Here is a 21,159-nt window from a genome sequence, read left to right as displayed (position 1 = left end):
GTGTTTTGAAATTGTATCACATTACATATTGCTGATATTAGAACACTGAAATTGATTAATGATTTTATTTTTCAATGCCATAAACACATGATGCTTGAGAACTCAAGTGGACATAAAGATGACTAAGATAACTCTATTCTTTCATAGATGAACATATCTTTAGACTTCGAAGGCTGAATGGTCCAAAAGCATATAGCTAAAGGTATTATCTGATATAATATGATTTTTTTCCGTAGGGCAAACTTAATTATAACACATTTAGTCATACAACTACTTGTTTTCTGTTTTGGCCTATTTAAAAAAAAATTCGATAGGTTTTTGGGGAACAGGTGATGTTTGGTTACATGAATATATTATTTAGTGATGATTTTTAATATGTTGGTGCACCCATCCCCTGAGAAGTATACACTGAACCCAATGTGTAGTATTTACCCCTCACCCTCACACCCTTTCCCCCAAGTGCCCAAAGTCCATTGTATCATTCTTGTGCCTTTGCATCCTCATAGCTTAGCTCCCACTTATGAGTGAGAAAATAGGATGTTTGATTTTCCATTCCTGAGTTATTGAACTTAGAATAATAGTTTCCAATTCTATCCAGGCTGCTGCAAATGCCAGTATTTCATTCATTTTTATGGCTGACTAGTATTCCATAGTATAAGTATACCATATTTTCTTTATCCCTACGTTGATGGGTGGGCATTTGGGCTGGTTCCATATTTTTGCAATTATGAATTGTGCTGCTATAAACATACCTTCGCAGGTATCTTTTTTGTATAACGCCTTCTTTTCCTATGGGTAGATACCCAGGAGTGGGATTGCTGTTTCAAACGGTAGATGTACTTTTAGTTCTATAAGGAATCCCCACACTGTTTTCCATAGTGGTTGTACTAGTTTGCACTCCCACCAACAATGTAAAAGTGTTCCCTTTTCACCACATCGATGCCAACATCTATTATTTACTGATTTTTTTATTATGGCCATTCTTGCAGGAGTGAGGTGGTATCACATTGTGATTTTGATTTGCATTTCTCTGATAATTTGTGATGCTGCATTTTTTTCGTATGTTTATTGGCCATTTGGAATATCTTCTTTTGAGAATTGTCTATGCCTGTCCTTAGCCCACTTTTTGATGGGATTGTTTTTTTTTTTTTCTTGCTGATTTGTTTAAGCTCCTTGTAGATTCTGGAAATTAGTCCTTTATCAGATGTATAAATTGTGAAGATTTTCACCCACTTGGTGGGTTGTCTGTTTACTGATTATTTCTTTTACTGTGCAGAATCTTTTTACTTTAATTAAGTTCCATCTATTTATCTTTGTTTTTATTGTGTTTGCTTTTTGATTCTTGGTCATGAAGTCTTTGTCTAAACCAATTTCTAGAAGGATTTTTCCAATGTTTTCTTCTAGAAATTTTATGGTTTCAGGTTTTAGATTTAAGTCTTTGATCCATCTTGAGGTGAGTTTTGTATAAAGGTAAGAAATGAAGATCCAGTTTCATTCTTCTACCTGTGGCTTGCCAGTTATCCCAGCACAATTTGTTGAATTGGGTATCTTTTTCCCGCTTTACATTTCTGTTTGCTTTGTCAAAGATCAGTTGGCTGTATTTGGCTTTATTTCTGGGTCCTCTATTTTGTTCCGTTGGTCTATGTGCCTATTTTTTATACCAGTACCATGCTGTTTTGGTGACTATGGCCTTGTAATTTGAAGTCTGGTAATGTGATGCCTCCGGAATTGTTCTTTTCGCTTAGTCTTGCTTTGGCTATGCAGGCTCTCTTTTGGTTCCATATGAATTTTAGGATTTTTTTTCTAGTTTTGTGAAGAATGATGGTGGTATTTTGTTAAGAATTGCATTGAATTTGTAGACTGCTTTTGGCAGTATGGCCAGTTTTACAATATTGATTGACTCCATCTGTGAGCATGGGATATGTTTCCATTTGTTTATATTGTCTATGATGTATTTCAGCAGTGTTTTGTAGTTTTCCTTGTAGAGGTTTTTCTCCTTCTTGGTTAAATATATTCCTGAGTATTTTTTTTTTTTTTGCAGCTATTATAAAGAGGTTGAGTTCCTGATTTGATTTTCAGCTTGGTCACTATTAGTGTATGGCAGAGCTACTGATTTGTGCACATTATTTTTGTATCCTGAAACTTTTCTTAATTCATTTACCAGTTCTAGGAGCTTTTTGCATGAGTCTTTAGGATTTTCTAGGTATAGGATCACATCATCACCAAACAGCAACAATCTGACTTCATCATTACCAATTGGATGTCGTTTATTTCTTTCTCTCGTTTGACTGCTCTGGCTAGGACTTCTAGTACTTGAAGAGAAGTGGTAAGAGTAAACATTCTTGTCTTGTTCCAGTTCTCAGGGGGAATGCTTTTAACTTTACCCTGTTGGCTGTGGGTTTGTCATAGATGGCTTTTATTACCTTAAGGTATGTCCCTTCTTTGGTGTTTTTGATGAGTGTTTTAATCATAAAGGGATGCTGGATTTTGTCCAAATGCTTTTACTGCATCTATTGAGATAATCATGTAATTTTTGTTTTTAATTCTGTTTATGTGGTGTACCACATTTATTGACTTGTGGATGTTAAACCATACCTGCATCCCTGGTACGAAATCTACTCGATCATGGTGGATTATCTTTTTGATATGCTGTCGAATTCTGTTAGACAGTATTTTCTTGAAGATTTTTTCATATATGTTCATCAGGGTCTGTAACACAGCCAAAGAAAAGAAATAACAAAGATCTGAGCAGAACTAAATTAAATTGAAACAAAAAACACACAATACAATAGATAAATGAAACAAAAAGCTAGTTCTTTAAAAAGATAAATAAAAATGATAGAACATTAGTGAGATTAACCAAAAAGAGAAGCAAGAAGATCCAAACAAGCTCAAATAGAAATGCAACAGGAGATATTACAACTGATACCACAGACACACAAAAGAGAATTCTAGGCTACTGTGAACAACTTTGTTCATAGTAAACTAGAAAACCAAGAGGAGATAGATACATTCCTGGAAATATACAACCCTCCTAGATCATATTCATAAGGGTCTGATGCATGTATGTTCATCCAGGTCTGTGTGTTGGTCTGTAATATTCTTTTTTTGTTATGTCCCCGTTTAGTTTTAGTATTAGAATGATACTGGCTTCATAGAATCACTTAGGGAGGATTCTCTCCTTCTCTGTCTTGTGGAGTAGTGTTAATAGGATTGGTACCAATTTTTACTTGAATGTCTGATATAATTCAGCCATGAATCTGTCTGGTCCTGGACTTTTTGTTGTTGTTGGCAACTTTTTAATGACCATGTCAGTCTCACTGCTTGTTATTGGTCTGTTCAGAGTTTATATATTTTTCCTTGCTTAATCTAGGAGGGTTGTATATTTCCAGGAATTTATCCATCTACTCTTGGTTTTCTACTTTATGCACATAAAGTTGTTCATAATAGCCTAGAATGCTCTTTTGTATGTCTGTGGTATCAGTTCTACTATCTCCTGTTTTATTTCTAATTGAGCTTTTTTGGATCTTCTTGCTTCTCTTTTTAGTTAATCTCACTAATGATCTATCATTTTTATTTATCTTTTTAAAGAATTAGCTTTTTGTTTCATTTATCTATTGTATTTTATGTTTTCTGTTTCAATTTCATTTAGTTCTGCTCTGATTTTCTTATTTATTTTCTTCTGCTGTGTTTGGGTGTGGTTTGTTCTTGTTTCTCTACTTCCTTGACATGTTACCTTAGATTGTCTATTTTTACCCTTTCAGACTTTTTGACGTAGGCATTTAATGCTATGAACTTTCCATTTGGCACCACTTTTGCTGTATCCCAGAGGTTTTGATAGGTCATGTCACTATTGTCATTCAGTTCAAAAAATTTTTTAATTTCTATTTTGATTTCATTGTTGTCTCAATGATCATTCAGAAGCAGGTTATTTAATTTCCATGTATTTGCATGGTTTTGAGGGTTCATTTTAGAGTTGATTTTCAATTTTATTCCAATGTGGTTTGAGAGAGTACTTGATATAATTTTGATTTTCTTAAATTTGTTGAGAATTGTATTGTGGCCTAACATATTGTCTATCTTGGAGAATGTCCCATGTGCTGATGAATAGAATGAATATTCTGCAGTTGTTGGGTAGAATGTTCTTTAAAGATCTGTTAAGTCCATTTGTTCTGGGATAGTTTAAGTCTATTGTTTCTTTGTTGACTTTCTGTCTTTGTGATCTGTCTAGTGTTGTCAGTGGAGTATTGAAGTTCCCCACTATTACTGTGTTGCTGTCTATCTCATTTCTTTGGTTTAGTAGTAACTGTTTTATATTTAATAAATTTGGGATCTGCAGTGTTAGGTGCATATATATTTAGAATTGTGATTTTTTTTTCTGTTGGACTAGTTCTTTTATCATTACATAAAGTCCCTCTGTCTTTTTTTAACTGCTGTTGCTTTAAAGTTCATCTTGTCTGATATGAGAATAGCTACTCCTGCTTGCCTTTGGTGTCCATTTGCATGAAATATCTGTTTCCACTTCTTTGTTTTAAGTATATTAGTCCTGTGTCAGGTGAGTCTCTTGAAGACAGCAGATACTTGGTTGGTGAGTTTTTATTCATTCTGCCATTCTGTATCTTTTAAGTGCAGCATTTCGGCCATTTATGTTCAATGTTAGTATTGAGATGTAAGGTACTATTATATTCATTATACTATCTTTTGCCTGAATACTTTGGTTTATTTCATTGTGTTATTGTTTTAGAGGTCATTTGAAATTTATGCTTTAAGGAGATTCTATTTTGTTGTATTTTGAGAATTTGTTTCAATATTTAGATCTCCTTTTAGACTGAAGCTTCCCAAGAAAGAAAGGGAGAAAAATGTCTTCCTGAGAAGCCTTAAAACAAATGATAGCTGTTTTCTATGAAGGCCTATCATTTAACCCTCAAGTATAAGTGATTTTCACATATCACTTCACTTAATCATCACAAGAAAATTATTATGTAAATGGTTCTCCATTTTGCTCATGGAGACAGCTCAGAGAGGCTAAATCTCTTAAGGTCACAATGCTAAGTGATACAGCTGTGATTAATAGGTTTGCTTGGTTTCAAACCTGGAGTGATTATCTTACTATGGCTTAATATAATTTTCACATATATGTTGGGTCTATTTTAGAAATAATTTTTCCTGGACTTGATCTTTACATTCTAAATAAACAAGGGTAAGAATCGGTAACTTATTTTACACAGAGAGAAAGAATGTAGATGTTTTTCAGTGTCTTCAAAGAGGTTACTACCTCCGATATCCGAAAATTGGGAAATTTGTCCTTGGTAAGCAACCTATCCCTCACCCTAATTTTTCTTGCTTCTTTATCTTTAAAAGTCTGTGCTCTTACAATCCAAACACTCTTGACATTTTTCCCAGTCTATGCATTCTCATCTTCAAAATTTTACAGAGATTATCTTTCTCTACCAAGTATCTGTACTCCTTTCATCTAGAAAGAGAATAATTATATTCTTACATTTGCTATACTAGGTCTTACAGTTTAGTCAATCCTCATCTCATACCTTAGAATATTTTATTTAAAAAAGAGAGCTTACTACTCAAGTCTAACACGGTGAATAAGGGCAGCCATATTTACTGGAATGCTGATGTGTGGGAGGGAGGAAATTGCTGTTTCTTTCCTATCTACTACATGAAGCTTTTTTTCTTTTTTTTCCTCTCTCTTTCTAGTGTAGCAGCCAATATGAGAAAGCAGTAGTCTGCAAAATGCTATCTCACCTCTGAAGGAATTCCAAACCAGATCTAAGATCTTTCTTTCTCTCTGTTTTTCTCTAATATATCATATGAAATCATCAAATTCCATACTCTCTGGATGATCTCTGGTGCACATATCTCTATTTAACTGTTATTCATCTTTCAGGACTGATCAAATACCGTGTCCTTCATGAAGTTTTTATGCCTTGGAATTTTACACTCTGATCTCTTCACTAAACTCTCTGGCATCCATCATTATCATCAGTTGCCTGTCCCTCCCTCCCTCTTTCTTTCTTTTTCTTTCTTTCTTTCTCTTTCTTTCTTTTTCTTTCTCTTTCTTTTCTTTTCTTTCTTTCTTTCTCTTCTTTCTTTTCTCTCTCTCTCCTTCTTTCTCTCTCCTTCCTTTCTTCCTCTCTTTCTTCTTTCTTTCTTTATCTTTCCTTCTTTCCCTTCCTTCCTTCCTTCCTTCCTTCTTTCCTTCCTTCTCTCCCTCCCTCTGTTTTTCTTCCTTTCTTCTGTCTTTATTTTCTTCTTTTCCCAAAGTAAACCATTTGACATATTCTCTCTTTTTTAATATATATCTTTCATTCCTTTTCTGTACTCTTTCAAATGAGAGTATTTTTGAATGAATGGACAAAGATTGTATTAGTTTGTGCTTGTGTTGCTATAAAAATACTTGAAGCTGGGTTATTTATAAAGAAAAGAGGTTTAATTGGCTCGTGGTTCTGCAGGGTATGCAGGAAGCATGGTGCCAGCATCTGCTTCTGGCCTCAGAGAACTTACAGTCATGGCAGAAGGTGAAGGGGAGCCAGCATGTCACATGGTGAGAGTGGGAGCAGGAGTGAGAAGGGGAGGTCCCAGGCTTTTAAGCAATTAGATTTTGCATGAACTAACTGAGTGAGAATTCACTTAACACCAAGTGGATGGGGCCAAACCATTCACGAGGGATCCACCCCCATAATCCAGTCACCTCCTACCGGGCCTCACCTCCAACATTGGGAATTAGCTTTTAACAGGAGATTCAGAAGGGAAAAACATTCAAACAATATTATCCCCCCTTTAAAATTTTCTCCTTTTAAAAACAAAGAAGCTGGCGAGGCGCAGTGGTTCACGCCTATCCCAGCACTTTGGGAGGCCCAGGCGGGGGGGATCACCTGACGTCCAGAGTTAGAGACCAGCCTGGCCAACACGGTGAAACCCCGTCTCCACCAAAACTACAAAAATTAGCCAGGCGTGGCGGCAAACGCCTGTAATCCAGCTACTCGGGAGGCTGAGGCAAGAGAATTGTTTGAACCCGGGAGACAGAGGTTGCAGTCAGCTGAGATTGCGCCATTGCACTCCAGCCTGGGCAACAAGAGCGACACTTCATCAAAAAAAAAAAAAAAAGCTGATAAATATTACTCAGTAGACCTAGTTGTATTTTAATCTCTTGCACTATCTCCTTAATGTTGGACAAATTCTCTATTACTCTGTCCCTTCGTTTCTTCATTTGCAAATGGGAGCTAGTAATAGTACCTACCTCATGCAGCTGTTTTGAGTGTTGAATGAACTAATATTTATAAAGCACTTAGAACCCCATCTAGTATACTGCAAGTGCTCCATAAATGTTGGATTTTCTTACCTCTTACTAGGTAGCTTTGTTAAATAACTCATATACGCATTTAAGTATTTCCTCTCTGCCTCACACATATGGCAATACTCAAAGGTTTATATTAATGGCCAACTTAGAATTTGAAGAAATTGTTTAAAATGTCTTATCTGGCTATAAATCTTCTAGCCTCAATTTATTCTGGTTCATTTTTGGTAGCTGTAACCTAGAATTTTTTTTTTTTTTAATTTAAAATCCCAATTCCACGGATTTTATGATTAGTCCTCTTTTAGGACCTATGTCACCTAGGCAAATGGTTACTTGATTTTGTATTTTCTAAATATTCCTGAAAATGTCAAATTAATTATTTGTAAAAAAATCTAAATATTGATATATACATTCATAAAGTATTAAGGTTTTTTTACTTAGGGCTTATGAAACAGATTTTATTATAAAAATTTTTTGAAAAGTAATTTACTGAGAATATTCTCATCTCTTTTTAATAGTTTGATTAACAGTTTTATGGACCTATGTCACTTCTTAATTCTAAATAATTAGCATTGAACGATTCTACATTTAATCTTCAAAATAGTCTTGAATAGTTTCTCTTTTCTCACATTTCCACTTTACTTACTTCTGAGTTTTTATTTCCATGTCTGGGCAGAAAGCCAAAGGTGGTTAGGCAGAACTATTTAGTTCTACTTGAGTCAAAATTCAATTGCAACTTCATGAATAAGACTCTTTGGATCCAAGCATCGCCCACAATCTAGCCCTTAGGATGTTGATTTCCCTAGAGAGCTAGATAGCTTAGGAAACTCGGAAGCAAGTAACATGAGTCTAAAGATGCGTGCCTAGCATTATGCTCACCATTTTTCTAATATATAAACATAATTTAAAACTATATAAAATGTTTAACTCTAAAAATATTAAACCACTGATATTAGCACTTATGTTAGAAAGCCCAGTGTGAAGTGGCTAAAAAAGAGGAGATTGCTCTGGCAAAAACACTACATATTTTCAGAAAACAAAACAAAACAAAACCTATTTTCTTCCAGACTGAGCATTCTAAGGTGATCAGATTTCTAAAATGAGACATGCTCTGCCATATTTCATAGGGATCTACAGCAATATAATCTGAGCTTTTCTGATAGCTGCTGCAGGCAACTTTGAAGCTGAATAATAAGTTCCAAATTTGAATCCTCCAAATTAGAGATACAGAAGCTGATTTTCTTACAGTAACCAAAAATGGACAATTTCTTAAAGACAGGTTAATATTAGATAATAAAATAGCCAGAAAGCCTACTGATAACATTTTAAAGGATGCTGTCCTTTCCACATGACAAGACATCTGTCATTTCCTAACCAGTTCAGCCCTTATCCTCAGCATTTTTCCTCTGGAAAAGGGATATTATAAGACGGGTGTTTTTTGTTTTTTTTCTAGTATAGACTCAACTTGAGTAAAGTATAATGGTTTTATGTAGTGTGGCTTTATGCTTTGGGAAGCCCAATGACATACAGATTTCCCACTATTCTGTAGCATCTGGTTTTTGTGTCTCAGAATAAGATTTACTTTAGAGTTGTACCTTTTCTTGTTTAAATTTCTTTTTTATGTTAAACTTTTTTCAATTAACATATACTTATTATTAGAAGATTTAATGTACAATGGTTAGCTCCTTGTTTTGATCACACTGTTCCAAGTGATACAATCTGTCTCTTTTTATGTGTTTTTTACTGATAAGTTAGATTTCTTGGCATGCTCCTTGCTCTGTAGTTTCATTCTCCATGCTGCTATTAATGTCTTCTGCCATGTGTGCTCATGCCTATCCACAGGAGGTTAGAAGATTTCACACCTTAGCAATATGCTCTGCATACTCCTCTAACACCTTATGCCTATGAGAGGCATGGGGTTGGTTGTACTGCAATTCCACTTACACTCTGTTCTAGAAAGTATGATGAATTTTGTAATATTTACATAACCACACCTAGCCTATATTTCTACCCAGCTTTTCATCTTTTCCTCATACTAAAATGGAAGAAGCATCCCTGTTACTTTCAATGGGAAATTTCTGCATCTGTTTCCTAGAATCCAATTCTTTTCACCTTCTCATGAGTTTTACCGTTTTTGATAGTCCCCTTTTTCAAAAGCATAATTTCTTTCAGCAAAGACAATGCTTCTTGTTTCCCATATAAAAGAAAATAATTTGTTGAACCCACTTTTCTGATGACATAAAATGCTTTTGTTTCTGCTGTTCATTCAGGAAAAGATATCAACAATTGTCTTGACTCCTGGTTTTTGTATCTTCCCATTCAATATACTCTTGAAGCCACTGTAATAAATCACCAATCCTTTGATATTTTTTCTGATGTTATTCTTGACAAGTCAACTATTAATAATACTGTCCATCTTGCCAAATCCAATTAACCCTCACTAACCTCAATCAGTCTCCTAACGGAATTCACCCCAGTTGTTAGCTCCTTCCTTCCTGGTAAGCCATTTCTTGGCTGCATGCCACTCCCCTTCCCAGTTTTGCCTCTCTCCTTTGGCTGTCACCATCTCTGAACAGATACTGGCCTGCTCTGTACTCAATAGGTTGTGTACTTTAGTGCTCAATCTTTTATTTCTTTTCTCTTACAATTCTATTCCAGTTGAGATTATACCATTCCCATTACCTTACCTTTATGGTGCTATATCATCTCAAAGTTATATTTCCTGTTTAGAAAGGACAATTGAATTCCATACCCATATTTGACTTTTGCTTTTTATTCCACATGGGTATCTAATGGGCATTTAAGGCATAATCATTCATTTTTCCCAAACTGCCTTTCCCTAGCTCTTTTTATCCACCTCAGTAAAGGGGCCTATCAATTAAATAGTAGGTCAAACACACATGTGCAAATGGAGTCACCCGTGATTTAATTGGCTTTACTAATGCCACTGCAACAAAAAGTCTATAAATTGCATTTCATATATAACAGTAGGTTGTACACTTTTTTCCATTATCTTCTATCTTTCCATCTTTGTCCAAGTTGACAATTTTTTTTATAAATTGTTTTCAACTTTCTACAATCTATGATAAAAAGTAGCCACCGTTTTTGTTTTTCGGAACATTAATACATCTGTTTTTATTTTCTTGAATTCGAAATTCTTCCCATTGCTTTCACAAAAGAGTAAAAAACTCTACCTTGTCCTACCTTGTCCTAACTCTTGGACATTCATGTCATTCAGTCTCCATAGCCACATTGACATAGATTTGTTTTCTAACCAATTCAAACTGTTTCTTTAATTTGGATCTTTGCATCTTGGTTTTCTCTGTTTCATATATTCTTCCCTAGCACTTTTCACATAATTAGTCAGTCCATTTCATCTTTCAGGTCTAGATAAAATATTACTTAAGCTTAGATTTAAGAAGAGAAAAAAGCGTTAGAGGCTTTAGGAGAGAAGAGAATATTTCTCTCCTTAAATAGTTGAAGAAATAGTCTGAAGCTTTTCTAGAACATATGATAATTGTTTTATAGTATATATTCAGAGACATGTTAATCGGCTATTGCTAAATAACACATAACTCCAAAACTCAGGGGTCTTAAAAAAAGCTATGTCTAACTACACTGTATGTGTCGGTGGGTTAGCTGAGGGCTAGCTGAATTAGGCTAGCTTTTGATGCCAGCTCTGTTTATCTCTGGGGCACTCAATCATGCATCTGCACATTTACTAGGTTGATCTAAGCTAGGTTGGGAACCTTAACTGGGACAACTTTGCACCGTGTGTTTCCCTTCCTCCTGCTAGGACAAGTTAATTAGCCCAAACATGCTTTTCTTGTGGCAGTGACATAGCATACAAGGAAACATACAAAGTCTCATGAAACCTAGGCCCAGAAAGAAGACAGACACCATCACTTTCAGCTCAGTTGGTTACAAAAGTAAGCTGAAATCTATCCCAGTATAAGAGAATCCTACAAAATTACATGAATTGAAGAGGGAAAATAATTTGTGGGCTATAATTCAACCTATCTTTATTTATTTTTTTATCTCATTCTTTGACTAAACAAGGGTTTAGTTGAACTGATGGAGGTACAATGTTAATAAATGTAAATGTTTTGTTTTTCATTTTATATTTATCTTTACACCTTAGCAACAATGAAATTTCAAGATAGATTCATCTCTGACTTCAAGGATCCTAATTTTTATATTGGATAATAGCAACAAGAAGTCTTATTATAGGTTTAATTTTTTTTTCATTAAATGTATTATAGGCTTCCAAGCGGTGAGTTCTTTTGGTCTCTCCATTATTAATCACCGTTTGTACTATCTACTTTTATTCATGGAATTTGGTAAGACCTTACAAAATTATTCTTTGAATTAGTAATTGAACTTAGAATTAAAGACTGACAGATAAGAATAATTGATATAAATTCTATTAAAATATAAAGTTGCCAAGTAATCAAATATAGAATTTAAAAATATATTTGAATATTTTAATGTATTTAGATATAATACTTCCCTTGGTTCAGTTGTATTCTTAATTATAACATCAAGTAAAAACTTCTCTTTTTTTCTCTAGATACTTCATCAACTACAATGTTGAAGATGACAGATTTTTCAACATCGATGCCAATACTGGAACCATTAAGACTACAAAGGTTCTTGACAGAGAAGAAACTCCATGGTACAACATCACAGTCACTGCTTCAGAAATTGGTAAACTACTTTATGTCTCATAGTAAAAGATGTCACTTGTACAAGAAGACATACTGAAATTTCCTAAAGAGCAGGGCTCTCATAATCTTTATTTTTGATATCAGGATCTAGGAGAGTAAGTGGAGTGTATTAGCTATAATTTCTCATTATCAGATAGCATGAATAAGTCTTATGCCTTCCTCCTTACTGTAATTCTGGCATGGTGATAGAAAAGTGGCATCACAGAACACTTATGCCTCATCCTTGAGTCAAGGGCATTTGGTTCTCCTTCTAATTGGGAGACTTGCTTTTTCATTTGCTTTTGCCTTACTTACACTATAAGTCATTGACAGAACTTACAGTAAAAGAATAATTCTTGGAATTTCAACAGCCGGGTCTAGGCTCTCTTCAAGTAAAGTACATGATCTACAGCTGAGGATGACTCTTGTTCTACCTTCACCCAGAATATTCCATTGTGATAAACACCTAGGCTCAGGAAACAACGTACAAAAATACATATCCGTAATACTTCTGGAATCATAAAGGTAGATATGACTATGTTAAATGAAAATAGAATATAACTCTAAGAAAATGAATCCATCTTCATAACAATAAAGTTTTAACATATTTGTAAGCAGACCAAAAGTGCCAATTATCCTCACTTTAAAAGTGTAAGAAGAGGTTATACATACGTTTAGGAAATGTTTTGATGTGTTCATGAAAAAACCAAGAATATATTAGAGATTAAGAATACTTCACATTTGAAAATAGTGCCATGTAAAGTAAAATCACGTTCTGTTTTTCTTTCAGAGGGTCTAAAACATTAAAAATTTTAACAGCTTCATTGATATAAAATTCACACAGCATAAAAGGAACCCTTTTAAAGTGTATAATTCAATGGTTTCTAGAATATTCACAGAGTTGTACATCCATTACCACAACCAATTTCAGAACATTTTTATTACTACAAAAAAAAAAATTCTGCGTTACTTAGTCATAATCCCCCACACTCTTTCACTTTAATTCAGGAAGCCATTAATCGACTTTCTGTCTCTATAAATTTGCCTGCTATTGCTTTATTATATAAAAGAATCATATAATAGGTAGTCCTTTGTGACAGGTTTGTATCATTGAGCATGATGTGTTAAATGTTTATGCATATTACAGTATGTGTCATGGGTACTTCATTTTTTTTATTGCCAGAATTATTCTATTGTATTGATATACCACATATTTATCCATTCTTTACTTGACAAACATTCATCTGGTTTCCATTTTTTTCCTACTATGAATAATATTGCTATAGGCATTGGTGTAAAAGTAGTTGTGGAAATGTTTCCATTTCTCTTGAGTATATGCCTAGGAGTGAAATTGCTGGTAACTCATATGGTAACTCTATGTGTAGCCACTTGATGAACTAGCAAATTGTTTTCCAATGTGGATGCACTGTTTTACATTTCCGACAGCAACAGGGTTTCCAATTTCTTCATATTTCCACCAACATTTGTTACTATATGTCTTTTTATTATAGCCATTCTAGTGGGTATGAGGTGGTATTGCACTGTAGTTTATGCATGCTTCTATTGCCCTTAGTTATGTAGCAGTCATGAGGCTACTTCAGTGTTTTTGATTCTACTTGGCTTTTGGTGTCTGCAAGATTAGCTCAAGTGGCTTCCATTTGGATTAGTTTTTCAACATGATATCTCTGTAAAAGTAACCTTTCACTAATTACTTTTAAAGGGGTTCTGTAAAGAATCCATGAGTGAGTGCAATTGTAATCATTTCTGGTTATTTTCATCTTCAAAATAGCCAGACGTTAGCAATTGTGAATCCTTAGTAACGTAAGAACAAATTAAATGGTGGTTAAATAATAAGGACTCATTAAAAATTAGTTAAGAAATAAAGGGATGAATGGAAAAATATATCCAAGAAAAAAATTATGAGGGTTAATATGGTTTGGTTGTCCTCACCCATATCTCATTTTGAATTGTAGCTCGCATAATTCCCACGTGTCGTCAGAGGGACCCAATGGGAGGTAATTGAATCATGGGGCGGGTCTTTCCCATGCTGTTCTCATGATAGTGAATAAGTCTCAGGAGATCTGATGGTTTTATAAAGGGGAGTTCCCCTGCACAGGCTCTCTCTTGCCTGCCACCATGTAGTATGTGACTTTGCTTCTCCTTTGCCTTCTTTCATGATTGTGAGGCCTTCCCAGCCATGTGAAACTAAGTCCATTAAACCTTTTTCCTTTATAAATTACCCAGTCTCAGGTATGTCTTTATCAGCAGTGTCAGAACAGATTAATACAGTAAATTGATACCAGTAGAGTGGGGTAGTGCTGTAAAGATACTTGAAAATGTGGAAGTGACTTTGGAATCGGGTAACGGTCAGAGGTTGAAACATGGAGGGCTCAGAAGAAGATAAAAAAATGTGGGAAAGTTTGGAACATCCTAGAGACTTGGAGTGCTCGGAAGACAGGAAGATGTGGGAAAGTTTTGAACCTCCTAGAAACTTGTTGAATGGCTTTGACCAAAATGCTTATATTGATATAAACAATAAAGTCCAGGCTGATGTGATCTCAGATGGAGATGAGGAACTTTTTGGGAACTGGAGCAAAGGTGACTCTTATTGTACCTTAGCAGAGACTAGCAGCTTTTTGCCCCTGCCCTAGAGAACTTTGAACTGGAGAGAGATGATTTGGGGTATCTGATGGAAGAAATCTCTAAGCGACAAAGAGTTCAAGAGGAAGCAGAGCATAAAAGTTTGGAAAATTTACAGCTTGATGATGAGATAGAAAAAGAAAAACCCATTAACTGGGAAGAAATTCTGGCCTGCTGCAGAAATTTGCATAAGTAACAAGGAGCCAAACGTTAAACACCAAGACAATGGGGAAAATGCCTCCAGGGCATGTCAGAGACCTTCACAGCTGACCCTCCCATCACAGACCCAGAGACCTAGGAGGGAAAAATTGTTGTGTGGGCTGGGCCCAGGGCCCCCTGCTGTGTGCAGCCTAGGTACTTGGTGCCCTGCATCCCAGTCGCACCAGCTGTGGCAAAAAAGAGCCAAGGTATAGCTTGGGCAGTGGCTTCCTAGGGTGCAAGCCCTAAGCCTTGGCAACTTCCACATGATGTTGAGCCTGAGGGTAGATAGAAGTCAAGAATTGAGGTTTGGGAACCTCCTCCTAGATTTCAGAGAATGTATGGAAACCCCTGGACACCCAGACAGAAGTTTGCTCCTGGGGTGCGTCCTCATGGGGGACCTGTAAGGCAGTACAGAAGGGAAATGTGGGGTGCAAGCCCCCACACAGAGTTTCCACTGGGGCGCTGCCTAGTGGAGCTGTGAGAAGAGGGCCAACGTCCTCCAGACCCCAGAATGGTAGATCCACTGACAGGTTGCACTGCGCACCTTAAAAAGCCACAGACACTCAACGCCAGCCCTGAAAGCAACTGGGAGGGGTCTTGTACCCTGCAAAGCCACGGGGTGGACCAGCCTAAAGCATGACCTGGATGTGAGACATGGAGTCAAAGTAGATCATTTTGGAACTTTAAGATTTGACTGCCCTGCTGGACTTCAGACTTGCATGGGGCCTGTAGCCTCTTCGTTTTGGCCAATTTTTCCCATTTGGAATGGCCATATTTACTTACTTAATTCCTGGACCCCTATTGTGTCTAGGAAGTAACTAATTTGCTTTTGATTTTCCAGGCTCATAAGCAGAAGGGACTTGCGTTGTCTCAGATGAGACTTTGGACTGTGAAGTTTTGAGTTAATGCTGAAATGAGTTAAGGCTTTGGAGGACTGTTGGGAAGACATGATTGGTTTTGAAATGTGATGACATGAGTTGTGGGAGGGGCCAGGAGTGGAATAATATGGTTTGGCTGTGTCACCACACAAATGTCATCTTGAATTGTAGCTCCCATAATTTCCACATGTTGTGGGAGGGAGCTGGTGGGAGGTAATTGAATCATGGAGATTTTCCAGGCTGTTCTCGTCACAGTGAACAAGTCTCATGAAATCTGATAGTTTTATAAAGGGGAGTTCTGCACAGGCTTTCTCTTGCCTGCTGCCACCTAAGATGTGACTTTGCTTCTCCTTTGCCTTCTGCCATGACTGTGAGGCCTCCCCAGCCTCAGATATGTCTTTATTAGCAGTGTGAGAACAGACTAATACAAAGGCGTTGACCTAATTCTTCAGAAAAGAGAATCAGCTCCAGAAGCATTTCAGTCAGAAGCCATGCTTTAGATTAATTTTTATTCACTACCTCACTCCAAATAATATTTGAATTAAGTAGGATGTAATTTATGAATATATGAGTTCATGTATTCATGAAAATTATGTTATAAGCAATCATCACCAAAATAAATGCCTGTTTTTACTAAGTAACATCCTAATTATATATTTACTTGGTAAAATATAGATATATTTGTATTATGTGCAATACTTTATATGGGGTTTGAGTTAATCTATATCTACTAAGTAAAGCAGTACAGTAAATTGTAATTTTCTGAGTTTTTAGGTGGTACTAAAACAACCTTGGAGAACACCTTAATGAGCATTACTAAAATATAATTTAATTCTAATCATAAACAGGTGTATAGAAAGAAAGAGCACTAGTAAAGATTTTATAGCCATGTTGGGAGACTGTATTTAGAAATGAAATGCATGCACTGATTGCTAGGCTTAATTGCCTGTTAATGTCATTGGGAACATTGCCATGTACAATTGTTTGTCAACGTTAACCTCAACATCAGCCACGCTACCCAAGTATTTTCTTTTTCTTTTTTTTTTTTTTTTTTGAGTCTCGCTCTGTCACCCAGGCTGGAGTGCAGTGGCGCAATCTCGGCTCACTGCAAGCTCCGCCTCCCAGGTTCACGCCATTCTCCTGCCTCAGCCTCTCCCAGTAGCTGGGACTACAGGCGCCCACCACCACGCCCAGCTAATTTTTTGTATTTTTTTTAGTAGAGACAGGGTTTCACCGTGGTCTCAATCTCCTGACCTCATGATCCGCCCGCCTCGGCCTCCCAAAGTGCTGGGGTTACAAGCGTGAACCACCGCACCCGGCTACCCAAGTATTTTCTGATATATTCTGTTTTGGAAGGGTAGCTGATACTTTTTCAAATCGTATTTTTAAAAATCTTCTTAATGTACAGTTTCTGAAGAGCCAGTTGTTTTGTGAAGTGACATTTAGTAGTGAATGTTTGTAAGTACTTTTTTAAGGCTACCTAGGGATTTATGCCAGCAAGAGAAAGGTGCCTCCTCTGGGCAGGTGAGGCATTGCAGTAGAATTTAGGAATGAATGAGGGCAAGGTAGAAACAGTGCTCCTTCCTTGTTGTGAGTAGGCCTTGTTTCAGGGTCATACAAGCTATCAATATAAATATTCCAGTTCCTAAATCTGTGCTTATTCTAATATGGCCCTCTAGGGAAGCTGATGTTTGGTGAGCCCAATCATTGATCAGGTTATTTTAGCTCACTAATGTTTATTTTGTTATTTATTTTTGAAATTTATATTGTGAAGTAAACTAACTTTTACAAATGTAAGATGACATTATGAGTATGATAAATTCAAGATACTGTCTATGGTCAGGGACCTAGAAAGTGTTGTATTCTCATCATATATCACAGTTTTGGGAAAAAGTACTTTCTAAGTAAAGACCTACAGAACATTTCTGCAGTGGGTAACAACATCTTCCCTCTATGCAATCTATAATACAGCTATTTGGTAATTCGAATTAGTTTTCTGTTGTTGTGTAACAGATAATAATATGATTTCTGTAGGTCAGAAGTCCAGGTGGGCTCAACTGGGTTCTCTACTTAAGGCCTCAAAAGGCTGAGATCATGTGCCAGCTGGGATGAGCTCTTCTCCAATGGCTATGAGATTCTTACTGGATAATAAACTTTCCTTCAAATTTACGTGCTATCACTCAATTTTCCCTTTATGCATCCCTGGTATAATGCATATTATGCATATTTTCATTCCAACTCTTCGTTGGGAACTACAAATAAGGCATCAGTGACTGCCTAATAACCAAAACCTATCTGTACTTTTTACCTTTTATCTTTCCCTCATTTCTTTGTGGCATTTGACTATGTTCATCATTCTTTTACTTCTTAAAATTTTCTATATTTTAGCTACCATTCCAGTATGTTGGTATTGGGTACTTTATAATCTTTATCCTGAAGTATCTTTCAATTAACTCATGCAGAATATATTAATAAATGATACTTGCTAGTCAGTGTGGTATTTTAGACACTAGGGATATTGAGAATATTATTTTGCCTTTGAGGCATTTGAGTGTTATTCATAAGACAAGGTAAGTAGATAATTGCATTATGGAAAATTACAGCATAAAGAGGATTTTTTAGGGATAAGAGAGATTTTTTAGGGGCTACGAAACTGGTAGTTTAATCACTCTAAGAGGATCAGCGAAGGTTTCATAGAGAAGATAATGCATGGATTCAGTCTTGAGGTGAGGGATGAGTAAAGGTTGCCCTGCATATTCTCTTCTGATTCCAAATGTGTCTGAATTTGTGTATTAGGATTCTCCGGAGAAACAGAGCGATAGGGAGGATGCGCGGGTGTGTGTGTGTAATGTGTACGTGCACATACACACACTTATATATGTGCATATATTGAGATATGGAAATAGATTGATAAATAGAGAAAGAGAGAGGGGGAACAGATAGATTTATTATAAAAAATTGGCTCACATGATTATGGAAGCTGTCACATCCCAAATCTGTAGATTCTGTATCCCACTTTGAGTCTGAAGGCAGGCAGACTGCTATAGAACCAGAAAAAGCTCAATCAAAGCTGTGAAGCAGAATTCTCTGTCATTGGGGGGTAATTACTTTGGTTCTAGTCAGGCCTTCAACTGATTGAATGAGGCCCACTAACAATGTGAAAGACAGTCTGCTTTACTCAGTCTCCTGATGCAAATGCTAATCTCATCCAAAAACACCTAGAATAATGTGTAACTATACATATCTGAGCACTCCATGGCTCAGCCAATTGACACATAAAATTAACCATCACAGTACCATATACTGTATCATTTGCACCGTTATCTGAGTTATCTTTCATAATATCTGGATCTCAAACCTGACTACACATTATATTTTTGAATCACCTCGAGTGCCATACCCACTGCTCATCTGAGATTCTGAGATTCATTTTTTCCTGGAGAGGGTCTTCAGCATTTTACATTCCAAACCAGTAGCTCTCAAAGTGTGTTCCATGGGAACTAATAAAGCAGATCCTCAGGCCTCGGCCCAGATCTAGTGAATCAGACACTCTGTGGTTGAGGGCCAGCAACCCTAGTTCTACCAGGCCTTCCATGTGTTTCTCATTCATGCTAAAGTTGAAGGACCATTTCCCTATGTGAATCTAATGTAAAGTTAAGGTTAAGAAACATTGTTCCTAGCCACAATTTGATTTAAATCATAGCTCCATTTAGTTCCAATCCTATGACAAACACATGCACAGAGGTACATACACATTTCCTGATTGTCTAAGAAATAAACTCCACGTGTATCGATTTCCTTAACAAGACTCAGCCCTCTCTGTTTTCAGCTTAATCCTCTGAAAAATGTATGTTATGCTTTTAGTCATACTCCCCAAACAGGCCAGGTTTTTTCAATAATTTCATAATCCTTTCATCTTTCAGTGATCTGTTTTCATTTTACTCTGCTTTCCAAAGTTATTTACCGGTAAGAACTGTTTCAAATGTCACAACTGTAAAAGTTTATCAACAGCTTAGACAAACGTACAGTTTCTTTTCTTCCACAGTTAAATGTTGTGCATGCATTAAGTATAACACTTATCACATTTCGTTGTAGTATTTTTCCACCTCTATGGGCTTGTAACCATGTCAAGTTTAGAAATCTGGTCTAACTTACCTTTGTTCATCATAGTATTGTCAAATACTTAATGAATGTCTTGGTGTATAGAACGTGGTTAGTAAATTTTGTTAAATACATAAATATATTTTGCTCCTAATTTCTCCACCCATCATACCAGCTCAACAACTTCATGATTCACTACACAATTTATTCTTCATTTAATGCACATATCCTATTTAACCTTGTTCTGTGCACTAAATGTAAAAATTTCTTTGACCTGATCAATTCACCAAAAGGAAACTCTAATCATTCATTGCTTGTATAATAGATAAATTTCCAAAAGAGCCAAAGTTTGGGAGATGATACTTTATTGAAACTTTCAATGTGTCTGAAAGCTTCTGCTATTTCCGGAATTTACAAATGAAACAACAAAAATTGCATATTGTATGCATTGCTTCAGCTCTCTTTTTCACTTTTTCTTTATAAAGATTATATACATAAGAGGCCACAAACCAATGTTTGTGTTTTCTTTATTCATTGAGTCTTTTTAGTTATTTTTTCTCAACTCTCATGCAAACATATCCAAAGACTAGAATCCACAAATTTCAAATGTAATGCAACTGTTAATGTCAGATCATAGAAATGAAATTTAGTGTTTGTGAGTGTATTCCTTGTTGCCCTTTAATATGAAATTATTTTTGGTTAGCAGCTGCATCTTACAATACAAAAACCCATTACCTCAGAGTGAGTATTTTTAAGTCCCTGTAGCTTATAAACATTATTTTGTTATTATCAATATGCTTATTTTGATGTATGCAATTTGTCTTCCATGAATGTGTTTGTATTACCAGTTTCCCTTAGCACACAAAGAGATCCTAATTGGCACTTTTTCTTAGCTCACGAAGGGAATAGCACAGAAAGAAATCAGTATTGCCTTAACCAATGATCAAAAGTAATCAAACAAAATGCTTTTCAGAAATGTGTATACATAGATGTATCAATCCATTGCCATATAACAGATTACTTCATAATGTAGCAACAGAAAGCATCAATAAACAATAGTGTGTTACCCAGTTTCTTTGGGTCAGTAATAAGGGAACAGCTTACATGGGTGATTTAGTTTCAGAGGAATTCAAGAGGTTGTCACCCAGATTTTGATTAGGGCTGTAATTATTTCAAAATGTGACTGGGCCCCGGGGAGACGCTTCCAACATGTCTCACTTACATAGCTAGCAAGTTGGTGCTGGTTTTTGGCAAAGAACTCAGTTTTTCACATCATGGACTCCTTCATAGGACTGCTGAGTGTCTTGATTGTCATGGCAGC

At 36.0% G+C, this 21,159-nt stretch overlaps 1 protein-coding gene across 10 annotated transcripts in view; it reads left to right on the top strand.

Annotated features, from left to right (window-relative positions):
* The window catches only part of CDH18 (cadherin 18), a 1,074,788-nt gene that overhangs the window by 988,214 nt on the left and 65,415 nt on the right, over positions 1–21,159 (top strand). For all 10 annotated transcript variants that reach the window (XM_030813926.1, XM_030813931.1, XM_003263181.4 and 7 more), the window contains one exon: positions 11,883–12,019. In XM_030813926.1, the coding sequence (XP_030669786.1) occupies positions 11,883–12,019 (137 nt within the window). The remainder of the gene's footprint in view (positions 1–11,882; positions 12,020–21,159) is intronic.

Source organism: Nomascus leucogenys, chromosome 6 (assembly GCF_006542625.1).
Source record: "Nomascus leucogenys isolate Asia chromosome 6, Asia_NLE_v1, whole genome shotgun sequence".
Taxonomy (NCBI): domain Eukaryota; kingdom Metazoa; phylum Chordata; class Mammalia; order Primates; family Hylobatidae; genus Nomascus; species Nomascus leucogenys.
This window is presented reverse-complemented; position numbering and strand designations above follow the sequence as displayed.